General features: G+C 40.3%; 1 protein-coding gene across 5 annotated transcripts; it reads right to left on the bottom strand.

The window, feature by feature from the left end:
• Positions 1-10,705: 10,705 nt before the first annotated feature.
• On the bottom strand, positions 10,706-17,357 carry LOC100711744 (uncharacterized). 5 transcript variants are annotated; one of them, XM_025901949.1, is made up of 8 exons: positions 17,115-17,357; positions 16,018-16,353; positions 13,829-14,176; positions 13,028-13,102; positions 12,543-12,653; positions 12,299-12,336; positions 12,019-12,222; positions 10,706-11,432 (listed from the first exon to the last, which is right to left on the bottom strand). In XM_025901949.1, the coding sequence occupies exons 1-8, from the start codon at positions 17,152-17,154 to the stop codon at positions 11,277-11,279; spliced, it is 1,308 nt and encodes a 435-aa protein (XP_025757734.1). In that variant the 5' UTR covers positions 17,155-17,357; the 3' UTR covers positions 10,706-11,276. The 5 variants fall into 5 exon arrangements, with proteins under 5 accessions (XP_025757734.1, XP_025757735.1, XP_025757733.1 ...); XM_025901950.1 differs by having other exon boundaries at positions 13,028-13,099; positions 16,018-16,356; XM_025901948.1 differs by having other exon boundaries at positions 16,018-16,356.
• Between the last annotated feature and the right edge of the window lie 4,175 nt (positions 17,358-21,532).

Genomic DNA, 21,532 nt, shown 5'->3' on the forward strand with positions numbered 1-21,532 from the left:
GCAGTACCACAGCTCCTCTCTCAGCAGCCAATCATCTGCTTCCTCTCCACAAAGACTCAGTGAAGCTCCTTCTGACCTTCTCTAAACTTCTCCATCAACACTCTCAAAGCAAACATCACATCTGTGGAGCTCTTTCTCAGCATGAAGCCACACAGCTGCTCACTGATCATCACCTCTCTGCTTAATCCAGCTTCATGATCACAAATATTAAAAGCTGAGGTGACGTTTCTGTCACTATTTACTTTTCATTTCTTTCTTTTCCAGAGCTACATTGAGTTCTGTTACGGCTCTTTCATTCAACTCTTCAAACTGCAGAGAGATAAAAACAAACATTTTACTGTCCTTTAATCTACTAGAATTTACACACACTTTTAAACTTCTGCAATTTTTCTTTATTTTTTGCTCTAAGAGGGTGAACAGGAAGAAGTTTGCACCTTTGTACTGTATCACATCCACATTTTACTGACTGTACAGTTTATTCTGAGGAAGTAAGAAACACTTGTAATGAGCTGTGTTTGAAATGATGGTTTCACATGTGATCAAGTCCTAAAGCCAAAGTGAGCAGCTGACATGTCCCATGAATGTGCTCACTGTGATGGTTTCTTCTGTCCATACTGGCCACAAACAGATCCATGAAATCATGAATAAAAGCAGTTTGAATGGAAGAAGCGTCCATGAAAGTGACTCATAGCTGACTCTGATCATCATGTTTAACAATAGAAAGAAACATGTTGGAAGAATGAGAGCGACAGAAAGGAAAAGTGAATGTACTCACAAAGGAAGAAGAAGCAGATCAGAGTGTGATGGACTTTCATGATGAGGCTCTGATGGTTTACTGCTGCCTCTCTTCTTCTTCACTGGAAACCAGGAACTTGTGACGCCTCACTTCTCTAACTGAAGGAGTCCCTCCTCCAAACACACAGCACACACCTCGACACTCCTCATTTGTCTGAAACAGTTTCAACAGCTGAACTTCCTGTTAAAACAAATGTAACCAGTCTGAGTTTAACATGCGCCTGAAGAAGGAAACAAACATGAGCGTTGCGTCACAGCAGTGCGTGAACATTTGATAGCTTTTCTTTTATTGGACATTTTTTCAGATTGAAATCTCACATGTCAGGAGTTTTTCCTGTGTTGCAACCCAGGTCGGAATAAAAAGGCTCAGACAGGTTTACGTGTACACGGTCGAGACTCAGGGAGACTCGCACCCAGTGCAATAGTTGTCAGCCTTTTATTCATAGCATTCTCAGAGACGTACAGGAAGAGATAAAATAGAACTGTGCTGCAGGCTTCCTGTTGAGTCTGCACAGAGTGTAACTTCCCCATTTAAGCTGAATACTGAAAGAGCAAACACATTTAGATAATGAAATGTACTTTTAAGCATAACATAATAAAAATCCTAAAATCCTAAGAAATCCCTTAACATTCCCTCCTGTTGTTTGATCTTTCCTTCTATATATGTACATAGCAACCACTAACAGTGCATCAGTCTATGGCCACTTGCAGACATCTTTAGCCAAGACATCATAAAATAGTGGGTTCTGTGAGTATGTTATATCCAAGTGTCTGTCTCATTATCATCTTCATCATTCTGTGATAGGGTGATGTAAGCATGAATTGAAGCAGTTACTGTTTTTGATACCATGTTCTTCAAACAAGGTATGACACATGAAGTGAAAAGACACAATAACAGTATTATAACACCAACAAAACAAGTCCTTTAATCAGCAGGGACTCCCAAGAGCCACGTAAGCCAGTCTTCTGTGTTTGTGGCATAGTCTCGTTGTTGTGTTTCCCGAAGTGGTCTCAGTGTTTTCAGAGCATCAGTCATGTTCGGTGAGTGCACATTATCTGGAATGTATGTGCAACATGTGTTGTTAAAGGGGACACCTTTCTCCTTTCTCGGCGAGAATCATGTCCAATGTGTTGCATTACTGCAATGCGCAGGGCGTCAATTTCCTGATCCTGTTCGTCGTCGATTTTACATGAAGCATTCAGAAAAAGTCCAAAGCGGTAGTTCAGAGTCTCTATCCTTAAAGCGTGTTTTCCTACCCCCACCCATGGGAAGAGTGCGTGAGTAACTTTCTGTCTGTTAGTCCATAGTTTGAATTCCTCTGGGACATCGGAACCCCACACGGAATCATGCTGCTTGAGGTTCGGGGTGCTTCGTCTTTTCCTTGTTGTTGATGTTGAAGTTGACGTGGCGTCCATGGTTATCTTGAAAGTGTGGTCAGATATGAAAATGGGAGCGCACTGACCTGTCCAATTCCCAGGAAGGATAAAATAGGCCTGTTGGCCACAGATCCAGGCCATCCCTTGCACCCAGAAGGTGCCATTTGAGATGTTGTTGCTTTTCACGGGCCCTCCAGGAGCGTGTGTCTGTACTGCTTTGCAGTTGGTGGTGTTTCCCATTGGTGTGGATCCGTTCTCTTGGCGGTAGCATAGCCTGTGGCTCAAATTCCCATTGTTTCCAAGAAAGACTGGGAATGATTTAGCCTTACTTATGTGCATCACTTTCAGGTCAACCCAGAACCAGTCGTCACATGTGCCATTTCATCCTATCTGGAGAGGTTCCTCATGGCTGACCTCGATTCCCTGGAATTGATGCCCACGGCTGGCGTAGCTTGCGGCACACTTTGCCTGAATTATGTCCATTCCCTTCGCATACAAGGTGGCGTATTGTGTCGTTGGGGGCATATAGGAGCAAACATAGCAGTCTTTTCTGGGTGTGCTGTCATGTATATATCGATACCATGCGTTGTTCATCTTTTTTCTTTCGGGTGAGTGTTAAGAAACTCACCAGGAGTGCAACATTAGCCACTAGGAGGACGAGTGTCTTCATGATGACCAGACACACCTGTGACCTCTGATGAGTAGACTACTGGCAAGAAGAAGAAGGCGGGGTATACCCGATCAGCCCTCCCTCCACCAATAGATCACCATACAGGAGTTAGGGGTGTCGGCGTCTAAACGTTTAGGTCGTCACTCACTTTTTTGCAGTGGCTTTGATGGATCCAGGACGGTCTTTCTGCTATTTTGCAGGCAGTAGGTGTGGTGAGTAGCACTTGATAAGGACCTTCCCACCTTGGTGAACTCCAGTTTTTCCTTTGGAGTACTTTGATCAGGATCCAATCACCTGGTTTCAACCTGCAAGATACTGGAGAGTTGTTTAGAACAATCTCTTTATTTCAAAGTAATTTAGTCATCCATTCGGCTAGTGTAGTTTTTCTTATTGACTTATCTATAGGCTCACTTGTGATTGGTAGTGGAAATAGTCTACCGTGAATGATTTCAAAAGGTGTGAGTTTCTGAGAACTTTGTGTCAGTCTCATCCACATTTTTACCAGGCCTATACACTCAGGCCATGGTCTCCCTGTTTCTTCCATGCATTTTCTCAGTCTCTGTTTTATTTCCTAGTGCTTCAGAGACCTTACTGATTACTTCATTAACAATATGTGTCCCATTGTCTGATCTTATCAGAGTGGGGATGCCATATATTGAAATAAAATGGTTGCACAAACATTTTGCTACTGAGATGGCGTCTGCTTTTTTACTGGATAGATTTCTGGCCATTTTGAGATCACGTCTATGATCACTAGAGCGTATTCTGAGCCTTGGCTTTCATTTAGCTCAATAAAACTCATGTGGATTGTATGAAAAGGATGAGGTGGTGTGCATTATGTTTTTGGCAAATCATGCATGTTCCGACAAATTTCCGAAATTTTATCTACCACTCCTACCCCCCCTCCTGTTGACAATAATGCTGCTGATATGTGTAGGGACTTTGGTAGTATTGGTTTTATTGAGAATAGAAATAGTTTACTGCTATTATTTGCTGCTATTTTTATAATCATCATTACCATTTCATGTTAATAGTGATGTTGTATTTAGATGCATTCAGATGTTCAAATATATGGGTATTATATTAGTCTTTATTACAGGTCCAGAAAGAACCACTTTAAACTGTGGAGTTGAATCTATAATTTTAATGTTTATGCAGACTGCAGGGTGAAAGAGTAACTCTGTGCTAAAAGAAGACAGGAAGTTATATGTTTTTGAAGTTACATGCTTTTGCAGAAGTGAAACTGAAACCAGAGTTTAACTGCAAGTTAAGAGCAGGGTGTTATTATGCATGTATCGTTGATTACTATATTAGGAGGAGCAAACATATTGGCAGATCTGAGAAGGAAAACCTGTGTTATGAAAATGATTTTAATCTTTTATACATGATTGCATTTGAGCTTATTAAAGAGCTGTGGCTCCTGGTCAAGTGAAGGTCAGAAACTCTTGGCGGGCGTTATGATCTGCCAATACACGGTGAGGAGGACTGGAGCTCTGAAAGGAATTGCAACACACCTGCTTACATGACATATGCCTGGAGTTATATCCTTATATCCTTATATTCTTTAGAGCTAAGAGTTAAGTTTGTATCATTTATCACTTATATCCTTTTGAGTAAGTCTTAAGTTTCATTTATGTTCAGTTTGAGTAAGTTTCCTTCATGGTTTGAGTATCATCATTTGAGTGTGACATTTAGAAGTCACACATAGTTCAGCTGTGCACGAGCACAGGCCTTATGTCTGGCTAGGACGAGGGGTGTGAGGTGAGCCGGAGTGCAGGAGAGGTCATGACACATACATAGCATACACAGCAGACACACACACACACATACACACCATAATAGATCTATTTTGGTAAGTGAGAAGTGAAGATGTGTTTTTGCTGCAAGTGCAGAACTGTGCCGAAGTACTTAGAGGAAGTGCAACTGATGTTGAGATAAGAAGGCGTACGTGGGGCGACACCGGGATGGAGATGAGACGTAATGTTCTTTAAACTATGTTAAAGTTCACGGAACATTTTGTGGTTTAAGTTGACGTAAGCTGTACTTTGTCTGTTTTTGCAAAAGAGGGGGCTGTACTATCTTAACCCTATAAAACCGTTGTCTGAATATGGTAAAGCAGTTCAATACTGATTGGGTTGTTGAACTCACACATGTGTAATTCATTAAAATGTCGTCTAAATTGCACACTGGACCGGATCTGTGGTTATTTATGGATTCCTCTCTCGACATTGAACCCTGACAGTTTGCTATTACAGGTCATCAAATCATTTTCTGGCTGTGCTCCACCTTTTAACCACCTCTTTTGTTCTCTAGTTGGTGCGGCTTTCTGTTCGTTTATAAGCACATCAAGTGGTATTTGCATTGAGGAGTCAGACATTAATGTGTCTATAGTTTGTTGTGCTGCTGCTTTTGCGGCTTTGATCTGCAAGTTATTGCCTTCAGTGACCTCTGAACTGTTTTGGCAATATAAACACTTCCAACAGTGTCTTTAGAAGATCTCAAAGTGTTGAAAAAACATACTGTCTGTCAGTGTATATATTTATATCTTGGCCTGCGTGTGTGAGGATGTCAACGGTTTCGCTTCTACAACTCTATCTGCTGTGGTTACTGCATAGCCTACACAGTTCAACGACACCAGCCTGTGGGGTGCTGTGAAGGTCAGCGCGTGATACAGCATACAGCAATTCTGATGTGTGACAGTGTGAGCAAAATGCCTACATAGGAAAGTTGTCTGGCATGTGTCGAACTTCTGAGGTAGGAAAAACCTTGCATTGCTTACAGTTCATAGCTCACAGCTCTAAAACTAGGCATCAGCAAACAAACAAAAATAAAACAAATTGCCTATGGCCTAAGGCTTTGCGTTCATATTAATTGAGTGTAAGCTGCTTTCTTCATTGCAAGTGTTTATTGCCATAAGGTTTAATTCATGCATCATATCACTGAGTTCTAAGTTCAAATTATCTCTTCTGACCCTTTCCAAAAATAATTTCACATATAACAATTTGAGTATGTGTTGTCTACTCATTCTATTCATAGAGTCTATTCATAGAGTTCTGTTTCTCTCTGCGAGCTGTCTTGACACACCACAGGCACACATATATATTTATATACATATTTCCTGTTTCTGCAGACTAATCGAACTCTTTTGTTTCTCTTTGTATTCATAGTCTATAAACCCTCTTTAATTCTGCTAAATCTTGATCTAAGATATATAGAGGTCACTCACTGTACATCCACAGTAATGAATTCAAACTCTATTTATACAATTGTAGTGAGCAAAACCAGCATCTCCATGCGCGTCACCGCTCCTCATTAGCTTAGTAGTGTCCACATATTTAATTCAGCTTCTCATTAGTTGTTAGTATAGGTCTTCATGTTAACAAAGTCTCATCTAAGATGACAGGTTTACAAGCAGGTCAAGTGTCTCTATGCACCTGATTAGTGTAGTTATTTCTTTATTTTCTTCATCTCCTATATCATTGTACTGAGTTTGAGCAAACCTTAAGCTTGAATCAGACTACTTTTAACAATCTTCCACCTCACATCATAACTGACTGAGGTGCCTCTTCTTATTAATAGTATGTCATTGTTAATGTTATCATTGTATTGTTTTTCCTTTTTTATAACAGCAATAGTATATTACAGTACACTACTTTACTACTAATATACAATAGTATATTAGTTTATATTTTATTATGTATCCATCAAAGGCCTGTGTGAATCTGCAGCTTCACACCTTCCCAAGCTGGAGACATTTTCCTTGGCTGAACAATGACGCAGCCTTAATATGCCTTATGCATCTCTCTTTTTATTTGATATATTTTCGTGTGAATTATCTGGTTTCACGCATTCTATTCATTCTAGGCACGGTCATCATGCCAACTATGTTTCATTGTTAATACCAGTTTACAGGTTGTTATCCTTCCTATTATCTCCTATTATCATGCTTATCGCAGATAAGCTCTACTTTAAGTTAACCTTAATTTAACCTTTTGTTTATTCCACTTCATTCCACTTTCTATGCTTTAAAATACAACTCTTGTGTACTCTTAGTTTTCTTTTTAGGAGCCTTTTCAGTATTTATTTCTGCTTGGAGGGTTTCTTATAATTTAGTTAATGCATTTTCCCTCCCACGTGGGACATTTAGGTTTTCTTTGGATTTCTCCATCTGCATGCACTAATTTGTCCGGCACCTGGACATTTTTTCTCTAACCACTGCTCGTCAGCAGTGAGTTTTGAAGCTTCATTACCCATTTTAATCCTTTTAATTTTAACACTTTACAACTACACAACTGCGGCACCTTCTCTGGCACGAGAATCGAGAGAGGGAGGTAGTTGACACGGCCTTCTACTTTCAAGCTATTCTTGAAAGCGGTGTCACCTTTACGTGATGAAACACGACCTGTTTCTCTCTTTTCACCAGTACTTGGGTGGCCAACAGCAAACAAAATAGTGGAATAGTTCAGCCTCCTTATTGTGCTGTAAAATCAACTTATTCCACCAACAAAAATAAAACAACAGCAATACCTTTTCAACACGTACTACGTTTTATGGACGAGGTTTATCTAAAATAGCTTCCAGCCCCTTTTTCAGGCGAGCGTTTACATTTAGGAATGCTACCAACCCCTCTGGGCGAGCCTAGACGTTTTACGCGAGGTGTCTGAGTGTTAATATTCACCTGGTTGCTGCCGGTCTCTCAGGTTTACCTCATCGACCCCCACCGCCGTGGACCACTTATAAGAACGCCGGCCAGAACCCGAATTCACATCTCTGGACTTTATCCTGTACCTGGACAGGAGCTGTCGACAGACTTCAGCGCGGGCTTCTCACGACGTCAGGGCTCGATGAGGCTTTCCTGTGGGGTCACACAAAAGTGCTGTGTCCCATCCGGCTCGAAGGACCAAGAAATGTCAGGAGTTTTTCCTGTGTTGCAACCCAGGTCGGAATAAAAAGGCTCAGACAGGTTTACGTGTACACGGTCGAGACTCAGGGAGACTCGCACCCAGTGCAATAGTTGTCAGCCTTTTATTCATAGCATTCTCAGAGACGTACAGGAAGAGATAAAATAGAACTGTGCTGCAGGCTTCCTGTTGAGTCTGCACAGAGTGTAACTTCCCCATTTAAGCTGAATACTGAAAGAGCAAACACATTTAGATAATGAAATGTACTTTTAAGCATAACATAATAAAAATCCTAAAATCCTAAGAAATCCCTTAACATCATATGAAACAATAAACATCTCCATCAGGAGTGTTGCTAGAATCTTTTATATAGTAAACGGTCAAACGCTGAGCACCGACTCAAGGTCAAAGTCAGGCTTTGTTGGGCTCTCTTTAACAAACAATCAGTTCAATATGAGTTCTTCACCTTTGTTACATTTCTTTCAGCAGCAGTATTCAAACCTGGATGCTGCTGAAGCCGTCAGATTACACAGTCAGGTGCAACATTACATTCACTGAAATGTATCCATCCCCACTCTCATAGTTTCAGCATCTACTGGGCCATAATGGTTCTTTTTAAACTGGGAACAACTCCGTCTCCTGTTTTGGTGCCTCATCATCTCCTCCTGTTATGATAACAAAATAATGCAGTCACCATATGCTAACAAAGTATCTAAAACCAAAGTTTTAAGGTAATTATTACATATTTAATAAATAACAGATTGCAGAAAAACAAAATATTAATGAACTATTTCATAGCATAAGAGGTAAAAAGTCACCAAATGCTGCTACAGGATGTTCAAACTGTAGGACTCCAAAACAAAATGGAAATGACACAAAGGTGCACTAAAATGAAGGATTAGCTTTTTCTTCTGAAATATTGTCAGTACATGTTTTTCCTGTGTGATGGAGAAAGTAAAAATACCAATAATATTATGGATACAATAGTAATACACACCATGTATTATAGAGAGAGAGTTGAAGAAAATAGATGACAACCAAACATCAGTGTTGCGTTTTTTTGTTTTACTGAAAGCTAACAAACACATAGAGACGACGGGCCTATCAGACGCGGTGGAGAGACATTTTGTGGCCGTGACAACGAGGCCGGCAAAGCTGAAGTAAAATCAGCAGGACAGAACTGGAACAGTGTTTCTGAGACCCACTGCAGAGATGTCTGTACTTGTATATAAGAAGGGCAGTAGGAATTATTCTTTTATGCACAGCACTTTATTCCAAATGTCAACATGTTTAGTGACACAATGATATTGTGTCGACTTCTGGGGGTTTTGTGAGCCACGGCGCCCCCTTCTGGCATTAAGAAAATGGTTGGGCATGACAGAGCACATGGTGTGACGAGCTTGTTCTGCTTGGATTATGTACGTTGTTGCCTTGGAAGCTATTTGCCTCAGTTTGACCACGGAAACTCGTTCCAAGTACAGAATAGGAATAATGACCTGAAGTCGTTTATTAGGAATCATGATGGACAAAGTACAGCCCCCTGTAACCATGGTTACAGTTACTTATTTTCATGTCAGTGTATGTGCACAGAGAGCGTGTTTAAACCTGACATCATACCCAAAGCATGCATGATTTGTGTACGGCCTGTAGAAACTCACACGGTCTGAATAACTTTGTCATAACAATGAACTTGTTTTTAGCTCCATGAGAAAATGGAAGCGTGTGAGTATGTGCCTCAGTGTGTCAGAGGTCGATAAACATTTTGGAAGCAAGGCGAGCCGCTGATCCACCAAATCCGAGAGTGAGCATCAGCTCCTCCTCATCCTCACCTGCTCCTCCTGTTTTCCTCATTTCCTTATATCCACCAGAACAGCTGGCTCTGCAAACAGCTGCTGGAGTTGTTCAATGAGCTTTTTCTGACCAGTCAGTACTGACAGCTTACAGGTGCTGATTAGGAGCTAACGCCTGATCCCCACTAACAATTTACTGCTGAGACTTTCAGCACTGAGTAATACTGATCAGCTGTGGTCGTTTCTTTCATTAAGTATCTGTAGAGTCGGTGTGGTTGCTCTCATTACTGGGACTTTACTCTTCACCAGTGTTTCATTTATTTAACTAGAAATTGTAATTAAACATTGTACAGCATTAGTTTTAAACAGTGGGGTGATACTCAATGCAGTAGCAAAATAAGTAACTTACTGAAACAGGCCTGGGTTTCTTTTCCTGTCTTATTCTTTGTTCTTTCTATTTTTTCTTAAAAATTACCTTTTCTTAGTTTAAACATTTGATATATTTTCTGTTCTATTGTGAATGAAATATTTGCAGATTGTTAAATTCATTTTTTGATTCAATTTTTACACAACTTTGAACTTTTCTGGCAACTGGGGTTGCAAAACTGCCCTAAAAGTATTGAGTATGAATTTATTTAATTTAAACAGTGAGAAACTAATAAAATGAAATGAAAATGATCAATGGCTGAATCAAAGCAGATTCATCCAGCTTCCAGCTGCTCCCGTCTCAAAGCCTCTCACAGTAACCTTTCATAAGCAAACTGACAGAACAACCCCTGAAATACCTGTGAAGCCTCTGGTTACCAACACAGACTCTCACAGCCTGCGTCTGCATCACAGGATGAAGGTCTTTGCTGAGGGAGTGTTTCTGTCCCACAGATGCTCATACAGCGCTCTGCTGTCCTTATCTGTCCTACTGTCCTTCTCTCAGCTACTACTAATCAGACTGAAAACATGACAGTGGTGACATTAATCATCACATATGTAAATGTTTCCAAGGGTAATTTCAGTTAACAGCACAGGTCATACTGAGGCAGTGAAGAACAGATCTTATGCAAGCTTACTGACTTCCTGTATTTGCTGCTGCCTGAAACAGATGTTTACAATCTCACACTATTTATAAAATAGGAAGATTTTATACATGCAAAAAACAAAAAACAAAAACAAAAACCATGAGTTGAACATTTATTTGACAGATACTCTGCAGAGCAATTTAAAATAAATTAAAAATACATTAGCTTTAAAGAACATTAGCATGAAACGTAATAGTGAACATGGTTGTTAAGCAACACACAACAAATCATTATTATGACCTCATGTGAATGCACTGAAGGACACTTCTGCCAATAACACTCTCCACTTCACTGTAAAAAACAATCAGCATTTAATTATAAAATTAATAAACAGTTTTTGGTTTTAGCTCAGTAAAATGTACAGTCTGTACTCTTAACGGTTTACTTCTGGCTAAGTGTAAAGAATGACAAACTCCTTTAGGGATGAGAGTGTAAAGCATGAACGTGTAAAATATGAAACTTCAGCCTAGTTTTTAGTTTGGTTACTTTAGCCAACAGCAGAATTTCTTCCCATCGTCCCAGCTTGTGTATCAGAAAGTCAAAGCTCTCCTGTATTTAACTGTTTTCCTGAAACTGTCACATTGTTGCATTAAAAAAATCTCACATTTTGTGAGAGAACGACTTCATTTTGAACACTGCAGGAGAAAATATGCCATCAGCAGAATAGAAGCTAGTCTGTAGTAGAATACAGTGGATTTTCTAGAGACTGGCTCGGGTCAGAGCCTGCGTCTCCCTGAGGCTGAGGGGAGGTGCTGCTGGCAGAGGCCACGTCTGGTTTTGAACTATTCAGCTCAGATTTGGTGAGTTTGCTCGAGTCGTCTTCATCCTGAAAAACAAAAACAAAAAACAGAGATTTTATTGTTTTTACTGTAATATTTTTTTTATCAATATGTTTATGTTGTTTCCTGAAGCTAGCCTGTTAAACTCCAGGGGTCTTTCTCAGGTTCCTGCTTGGAAGTGACACGCCCAAAATGAATAGAGTATTTCTCTGCAATTACAAACTGTGTGTGGCATTAAAATAAACACTTGTGAGGCTTCATCAGAGGTGTAAATATTACAGCAGATGTTACTGTCTGGAAAAAAAAGATTTTTTTTTCCTTGCCTAATTTAAAAAATTTTTTTATAACAACAAATGAAAATATGCTGGAGTACACATTAAACCAGGAATCAACATGAACCTGATCTGTGCAAAGACTGATGCTGTAGTGAAACAGAGCAAAGTTACAGAGGAAACAGTGAAGACAATGAGAGGAGTTCTGTAATTTGGCAAACTGTGAGTTGGTTTTGGCTCAAGAGGCGAGATCAACACGAGTAGAAGCAACTAAATGTGACACATCACAACAGACAACAGAAGTAAACAATATGAACAACACAAAGGAAAAATGGCAACGAGCATGTCCCAGTTACAAAACCTTTCCCAGTTTGCAGTTTCGGTTTGTTCTGTGCAGCATTTTCCTTACGCTGTGCTCAGGCATGGCTGCAGTGATCATGCTGTAGTCATCGGTGGTTTCAGGCGCGTTGTTGTATTTGGCCAAAGCATAAACTGAACTGGTTTCCACAGGAGCAGCTTTCTCTCCGCCCTCGTCTCTGATTTCCTCATACACGGCGTTGTTGGTCTGCAAGAGAAGAAGAAGTATTTCTTCAAATCCAGTTACATCAAACTCTGATGATGTCAGAGTTCGTGGAGCTCACCTCTGTGACAGCAGCGTACTCTGTTTCCACACGAGGATCTGAAAAACACATCAGTGAGTTTGAAGCAGTGCAGGTGAGGAGAGAGGACAGGTGTGTGTGAGTGTGCTGAAAACAACAGGAAGTCAGGTGATGCAGTTAAACATGGCGGCCTGTTACAGCGGCTGCAGTGACTGTTACAACTCAAGACTTCTTAGACACACACTGCCTGTGTGTGTGTGTGTGTGTGTGTTTCCTGTTGCCTCACTCTTTGGTTTTGCAGATCTTTTCTTGCAGAATATCAGCACAGACACTGATAACAGGATGATGATGATGATGATGATGACAGCCACAGTCAGACCCACAGGCAGCGAAACACCTGCAGCAGATTCAGACGTTAGTTTACACTCACATGTCCTGATACAGCATGTAATCAGTATTTTCTCTGTCATGTTAGTAACATGAGGCCCCTGAGGTGAGTATTTACCTGTATGCACCTAAATTCAGACTCAGGGTAAGTTGGAGATATTTTGCATGACTGTGTTAAACAGTCTCATTCTCCAGTTAATACCAAACGTGTTTGGACATCTTTATGTAAGTTTATATCTGTAGACCACAGCAGTGGATTTTAAATCAAACCATCAACATTTGAGTTTTTATTAAAAGTTTTAAATTATCTAAATTGTTTGATATAAATTCCACAGTGGTCGTGTACAGAGGAGGATCTTTAAAAACCTGTGGACACAATTGTACCTTCAGATGTTTTCTCAGGCTGCTCCGTGGTTACACTGGAGGTGAGTGAAGGTGAGAAGGCTGATTGGACGACTGCTGAAAGGTCAGAGAGTGAAGTTTGGTTTAGATGTGGTTCTTATTTAAAAGCAGAGATCTGAGAAAAAGCAGCCCGCTCACACACTCAGTCACACATCACTGTGTGTCACACGACTGCTGCAGTGTCACTGTGAGTAAGGATGTTTGTAACATCACATCTTTGACATCACAGTAGGCAGGTATCATTGTTCAACATGCTGGGTGTATTTTAACTGACATATTATTCTTTCTGAATATAGCCAAACATTAATATGTGTCCAAACCAGTGCATGAAACCAAGACACAAACACAAAATCCCTCAGAGTGGACACAGACTGCTGTCTTCAAACTTTGTGACCTTTCCCACCACCTGATGTTGTAGCACTTTAACAAAAAGGACAGCTCAGTCCTCCTGCAGCCAGTTTGGAAATGACCGAAGTTAAAGAACACCTCTTTCTTAAAGGTGAGACACCAGCAGCGTCTGATAGATCAGCAGCGTCTGATAGATCAGCAGTATCTGACATCTGGGATAAAAGTGTAAAGAAAGATTCTGAAATTCAGATTTTATAATAGCATCAAGTTTTGATACTGCTCCAGAAAAACTGTCAAATTAGATTTTAGTTCCAGAAAAAGTGCAAATCATTATCTACAGTGTGGCTGTTAGATAATATGTCTGGTTATCTGAAACACCAGCAGCTATCAATGACTAAATTAGCAACATTAAAAACATTTTCAGGGAAAACTCACCATCTGTGACGTTGATCTCAAAGACTCTGAATGAAGCTTGACCAGAAGATGGATTCAGAGAACATCTGTACTGTCCTGAGTCAGACTCAGTCAGCTGTGTGATTGTCACATACACAATTCCTCCTCCTCCATATGTCTCCTCTGAAGTTCCTCTAAATCCAATTCTGTATCTGTCTTTGGAAGCATCTTCATCATCTGTTTGAAGAAGAACCTCGCCCTCTCCACATTCTCCCCTGCAGAAGAACTTTTGTCCTCCAGACTGTTTAAAGTAACATCCGACTGTGAGAGAGCTTCCAGTTTCTTTATAGAAGTGTTTCAGCTGAGCAGGATCGTCTCCATCCAGCAGTGCTGTTAAAGAGACAAACGATCAATAGTTACTATCTGTGCTGAAGATGATGCAGTCTGATCACAATAACTCCAGTTTGAGCCACAGTTACACTGGGAGCTGCCCAGTTCAACCAGTCTGTGGCTGGAACAGTGAATTCAACAGTGATTTGAAGTGAATTCTTCTGATTCAGTCCGACCTCCTCGTGCCATCATCATAACATCATCATAACACAGTGGACACATACAGACACTCTGCTAGTGTCACTCTGGAGGTTTTACTGTGTTTACTGTACAAAGCAGGATTTAATCTTGTCCACGTAACTCCAGGGTTAATCATGCTTTTTAATATGAAGCTGGTTCACTTATTACCCGTTTATATTTCATATATATGCTAAGCTAATCTGCTCCAGAGCAGGTTATGTTCCAGATCACAGATCACCAGGTATGAAACCTACTGTCCAATCAGATCTCTGGAAAACCCCGAGACCTCTGAGAGCAGATAGTAGGAGGGTCTAAAATTTTCCAGTGGTGTTTAATGTCTTTGCTTTTCCCTGATGATCCCTGAAGAAATATTAATTCTGAAATACAAATTTATCCCCTGATTCTTTTCTTCCTGTTGCAGTTTTATGATCAAAAGTATCTGATCCTAAAACAAGCAGCTGTTTGCTGACCTCACATCAGATTTGCACACAGTCTAAGCCCACAACTCTAGTTAAACTGCATTTGAACGAATAAAAACTAAAACCTTTTTTTAAAACATGAATTTAATGAAATATTGATTATAAATTATAATCCATCAGATTCTCTGTGTTTTAATGAGCTGAGACATTGATTACTTACACAGGTCGCTTCAAAAACCTAAACTTTATTAATCCAGTAGCTCGTTCACAGTCTTACTGATCGCAGCGTTCATGCAGCCTTTAACACAGATGACTTCAGTCTGTATTACTGTATGTGTTTAACCTCTTTATAGTTTTATCTTACTTTGTAAAATCAGCTGCTCTGATGTCAGCACGTCTCCATGTTTCTGATTGGTCAGATGTTGCTCCCGCCTCTTTCATGTGAACACACTGGCAACGAATGGGTTAACTTAGCGAGCTGGTAAAAAGCTTCATGTTAAATGTTGGTGTCAGGTTCAGTGAGTCCACACAGGACCGTGGTTTAGGAAACTCAGACTTTAACCCTGAACGCTTCACTTCCTGTGCAGGTGATCAGAGGAAATCCAATCAAAAACCCAACATCATTACTGAAACCATGAACCGTGACTCGCTGTGGCATCAGATAAAGAGCAGAGCCTCAAGTTTAATCCAGTAACGTGAGAATAATGTGATGTTAAAAACTCCTCAGTGAATACTGTGCAATACAAATATGGATCAAACAGATAAATTCTAATTTACACACAAACCTTTGATTTTAAAACACAGTTTAGTTCTTGCTCATGAAGTCCAGCTCAACCACAAAAGACAGATCAGCTGATCACTTAGACGATACCTCAGATATCATATTAGCCAATCTCATACAGAGCGTGTTATTGTCTCCTGCCCACACAGCTCCACCACAGCTTCTCCTTTTCAAGCTGTGTCTGATGTTCTGTGCAGCACGATTCACTCACATCATCCTGACATGATGGAGATTATGGCAGGAATGTTCTTTTCCATAGTTATATACATAACTAGAGTTTAAAAAACACAGTTTGGTAAAGAGAAGTTTGTTCAGAGTCATTGACTCCGAAAACTGATAAAAAGATGAAGTAAAGTAAAAATCTCAGAGTTTCCAAAGTTTTATAAAACTTTCTTCAGACTTTCAGAGACAAAAGACAAAACAGAGAAATCAACATTTGCACAGTTTAAACTGAAACTCACCTTCAGCAACAACAACTTCAAACTGTCTGTATGAAACTGATGATGGAGATCCACCCACACCACAGCTGTACTGTCCAGCATCAGACATGATCAGCTGTGTGATGCTCACAGACAAAGTAGGAGCACTTTCTACAATTACATATCCAGTGCTGTATCTGTGACTTTGATGCTTCTCATCTGTTGTATTAATAAGAATGTTTCCTCCTTTACATTCTCCTCTGCAGAACATTTTCCATGTTCCAGCAGAAAAGGAGAATTCAGCTGTTAGATTTCTTCCAACGACTCCAAAGGAAATGTTGTTGTTGATGCTGACTTCAGCGTTTCCATCCTGCAGAGCTGCTGGAAACAAGAACCATCAATAGTTACTGTTTGTACTTCCTGTAAGAAGCTGCAGTCTGATCACAGCATCCACACACAGACACACTAAAGTCTGAATGTGAAACACTGAGAGCTCAGAGTTTAAACATCATCTTAGTTTCACTCTTCTCTCCTCATCGATCAGAACAAAGATCCACATCCAGTCCTGTTAGAGCTCTGACACTAAGCTGTTTGTGATCAGGAGGAAACTAAAAGTTTAACATGTCAGTTTTTCTTCATACTTTGGTTTTAGGCGATGACTCACAGTTTTATATTTGGCTGCAGGATGTGAGGCACTTTATTCTGTTTAATCTGAGTTATCAGGAACAAAATGTTTGCAGGCAGATTTTCTCAGTTTAGTCAAATTAAAGTTCAGCTAAGTCGATAAACTCTGAAGGCAGCAGGCTGAGTTTGTTCCCTTTATTTTACTGACTGTCCAGTTTATTCTGAGGAAGTAAGAAACACTTGTAATGAGCTGTGTTTGAAATGATGGTTTCACATGTGATCAAGTCCTAAAGCCAAAGTGAGCAGCTGACATGTCCATGAATGTGCTCACTGTGATGGTTTCTTCTGTCCATACTGGCCACAAACAGATCCATGAAATCATGAATAAAAGCAGTTTGAATGGAAGAAGCGTCCATGAAAGTGACTCATAGCTGACTCTGATCATCATGTTTAACAATAGAAAGAAACATGTTGGAAGAATGAGAGTGACAGAAAGAAAAAGTGAATGTACTCACAAAGGAAGAAGAAGCAGATCAGAGTGTGATGGACTTTCATGATGAGGCTCTGATGGTTTACTGCTGCCTCTCTTCTTCTTCACTGGAAACCAGGAACTTGTGACGCCTCACTTCTCTAACTGAAGGAGTCCCTCCTCCAAACACACAGCACACACCTCCACACTCCTCCCCTCTGCATCCGTCTGTGAGTCTGCTGCAGGGCTTCCTGCTCATTCATGCAAATCTTTACATTTACATTTATCTCTGAAACCAGAATTCACAGCACGAATTATAAATGTGATGATGTGTCCAGCTGATTCTTCCAACTCAGCTAAAATTCATTTAGTCTTCTTCTAATATTAAAACTCTTAAATGATCATAAGTGTCATTGTTATATGTACATATTGTTCTTGAGACTTCACAGTATTTCAGTATCTGCTGACTCTCAGGTTGTAAATCTGTCCGACCTTCATTAAAGATCTGAGCTTTTCCGTAAGATCTTTTGAATCTTGTGTTCATTTTTTTTTATTAGATAATTCCTTATTTAATTAACTTAGTTTCATTTTGACTGGACATAATAATGAAACTTAAATATTACATCACAACTAACATGACATCGAGCACAAAGACCCAGAAAAGAGGATCATTCGTGTCCATTTTAAAAAGTTGCATTAAGGCTGTTTTTGTCTATAACAGCTGCAACAGCTCGACTTCCTGTTAATGCTATCTCTCTGAGTCTGAGGTCAGCTCGTGCAGAACAGGAAGCTGAACGTCAACACTGACCAAGTTTGACAAACTTATTGCTCAACAGCACTGAGTGAACATTTAATATCTTTCACTGTTTTAAGATGGAAAATTATTTTATTCTCACAAAGAACAAAGAGGAAACATCTCCAATAACCATGAACTGACATTAACATTCAGAATCTGAATGTCTTTGGTAAATATGAACTTCAGTGTGTGCAGAGTTGCTGTGGTTGTTCTCTTTAACGAATTTCCTTAAATAAAAAAAACTTTTTACAGCATTAGTTTTAAACAGTGGGCTGATACTCATTGCAGAAGCAAATAGAGGAAGTTCATATTACTAAAGTTAAAAATAAGCTGTGCTGAGTGCTTGTAAGTTACACCATGTCAGAGTGTGAAGTCTATGATGGACGTGCAGTCCGAAAGAAAACCCCCAATTTATTTGTTTTCATGACTGACTCTGAAGTTGTGACACACTGGAAGATTTTAATACTTACAATTTAGCAAAGGGGAAATCTCTGTGATGACAAAAAATGGTCCAGTTTCCTGCTCAGTGGGTCTGGGTTACTGTGGTCCCACTCCTGAGCTGGGTCCAGGGCTCGAGGACGAGCATTTGGCCACCAGGACTTGGACACATGAGCCAAAAGTCCTCTTGGACAAATTCACCTCAGAGTAGGTGAGTTTGCTCGAGTCGTCTTCCTCCTGAAAAAAGAGAACAAATAAAGATGAAACTGTTGATCAGCTGCCACATTTTCCATAATGTTTAGATTGGTAAACACAAACAATGAGACAAGCATGGAGTCCATGCAGGAGATTTACTGAAATCAGCAGAAGGAACTCGAAACACATCAGTCAGTTAAAACCATTACAGGTGAGGTGAGAGGACAGGACAGGTGTACACTGGAACCAACAGGGTCAGCTGGGAGTTACAGTAGTAACCAGCTGGGAGTCAGTTACACGATGAAGCAGCCGCGGCTGTGAGGAAGTTACTGAGAAGCCAGAAAAGCCAAACCTGATGTTGTGGATTTTATTATGACATATATAGCTGTATACACTAGACATGTAATCATAGTTACTTTCATAAATTATGTGTAATCGTATATACCAAGGGTGTAGATTTGGTTTTGGCATTGGTGGGGACGGATGATTCAACCACCCAACTTTGCCCTGTTTCTTTTTTTTTTTTCCTTTTTGTCTTTGCTTCTTAATAACAAAAGGAGAAATATACTTGCCTACATATGCTATTCTACATGCCATTTAAAATCACAAGTCATAGTTTTATATGTGAATTATATAATGTTAAATTACTATTATACAAATGACTGACTAAGTATTTTAGGCTTTAGTTTACTTCAGCCATATTCCATATAAATCAGGTATCATACAAAAATAAAAATGGCTTCAAATACAGTCATGACAATAATTAAGGACTTAACAACATTACTTCAGTTATAGTGCACCAACATCTCTGATACATTAGCACTAAGGGAACACTGAATGACCTGCTGGTTTTTGTCCATAAAACTACTCATCTAAGATTACCACAAAGTAAAAGATCTCTCAGTAAAATTATGCAACATTTTAGGCACTATTGCCCCGATCAAATCAGTGAGCTGTTTATTCTCAACATGGACTACTGTTACAGCAACAGACATGGATTACTGGTGTCCCACACAACAACTCAATGTCCACTCTGTGAAGGAGCCAAACACATGCCTGCTCCTCTCGTTAACTGAGATAAACTGCTGGCATGTTTGTTTTACATCTATACTGTCCAGTCTCTCCTGGTGGACATGGCAACACGTTATTCATGGTTACATACAATTTTAGACAGATGTGGGCCAAAGCCTAGCACATACTTGCCAACCTGGAGACCTCAGAGTTAGGGAGACATTCAAAAGGGCTGTTGGGGGGGAGGAGTGGTATACATGTTACATACAAAAAACTTGAATCTTACAGTGTTTATTTATGTCCACCTGAGCACCTTGCCTTCGCGGTCTAAGTGGGCCGTGTCCTCCGAAAGCCGGGTAGACCGGAAATGAGCAAGTGTGAAATTGGACGGTCTAGCCTTCAGAATTACGTCACGAGCTCTCTCGGTGGAGTGAAACTCTGCCGTCTGCTCCTTGCTGTCTAAAATATAACAGGACGCTGGCGGAAATTCTTGAAAATCAGGAGAAATTGGGGAGGATGGTGGCTCCGGGAGATTTTCGGGAGGGCCACTGACATTCGGGATTCTCCCGGAAAAATCGGGGTGGGGGGGTTGCATGTATGGCCTAGCATAGCCTGTAACGTTATTATGACGGACACATTTTATGAGTGAACTTGACTTTAAGTGACTGACAGGTTTCTTTGAAAAATACTTTCTTATATCCAGGTTCTTCCTCTTTGCTGCCATCCTCCTCTCCTCCCTGCAGGTCCTCGCAGCGCAGGCTCGCCGCTGCTAAAACATTGGTCATATTTGTCACATGACGTAGGACTCCAGTAGAGAACGTAATTTAGATCTTTCTGCACCGCTGGGTGAATGAGACGTTGACAGATCATTTTTTTTCTTTCTATCGGGTTTGTTTTTCTTTACTCGAAGAGATCAAATTATTGGTGGGAACAATTCAGTAATCGGTGGATATTGGTGGGGACATGTCCCTTCCGTCCATGCCAAATCTACGCCCTTGGTATATACGATGCATACTCACAATGAAGTGTCATATATATATAGTGAAGTCACTGTGTTTAGCATTTAACCTGCATGTTTGAATCACACGGCTGTTATATTTAGGTCAAATATATCTACCATTATGTTAGTGAAAAACTTTGTGCCACTTGTTGTATGAACACATGCTGATCAATACTATTTAGAAATGTAACACTGAGGATCAGCAAGAAACCTTTGATAGTGTTATGGCCAACTGTGACCCACCAAACGGTTAATTCAGCTTGGCACTGCCAAAGTATGCTCATAGGACCCTTCTCAGCATGCAGCTGCATTTAACTGTACAACAGAAGCACGCAGCTGTTTGGATGACTGCAAAGCAAAGGCCTGCAGCCCTTTCTGGGACTGTAAGATAAAAACATAAGGCCCCTTAAACGGCTGTAAGGTAAAAGCAGGCAGCTCTTTAAATGACTGTAAAGCAGAAGTGTACCACCCTTTCAATGTCTCTGTAAGCAAATAAGCCCGGCCTTTGCAGGGCGTGTACCTGGGATTCTGGTTCTCACCTCAAACACCAGAAGGCGATGAAATAACGCTTACTCAGCATGGATAGCAGTTCATGTCTGGCATACAAGCCCAACAAAATTGTTGAATGATTACCTGATTAACTGGTTTTCTGTAGACTTTCAGACTCACTTTGGCCATGAAACTGTCAAAGGGACCCAATGCAGTGATGGATGAGAGACTGGTTGGCAAGAAGTTATAGTGTAAGGGGCGTGTGTGTCATAAGTGGAAGATGAAAAGAAAAAACAAAGGATGAAAGGATGCCCGACGGCAGGAGGAGGGGTCGCTGATCCTACATGAGTCCGATATGCGTTAGGTAGCTTTTTTCTGCTGCTTCCTTCCTGTCTGTCTTTTGTGTGTGTTTTCTGTTTGTGCTTTAAGGCTCTGCACCCCGAGGTTGCTTTGCTTTTGTTTGTGTTGCTTTCTATGTCTTATTTCTGCTGTAAATGTGCTGTTCTGCTGTTCATATGACAATGTTTACTAAACT

The sequence above is a fragment of the Oreochromis niloticus genome, linkage group LG20 (assembly GCF_001858045.2).
Source record: "Oreochromis niloticus isolate F11D_XX linkage group LG20, O_niloticus_UMD_NMBU, whole genome shotgun sequence".
NCBI classification, from domain to species: Eukaryota; Metazoa; Chordata; class Actinopteri; order Cichliformes; family Cichlidae; genus Oreochromis; species Oreochromis niloticus.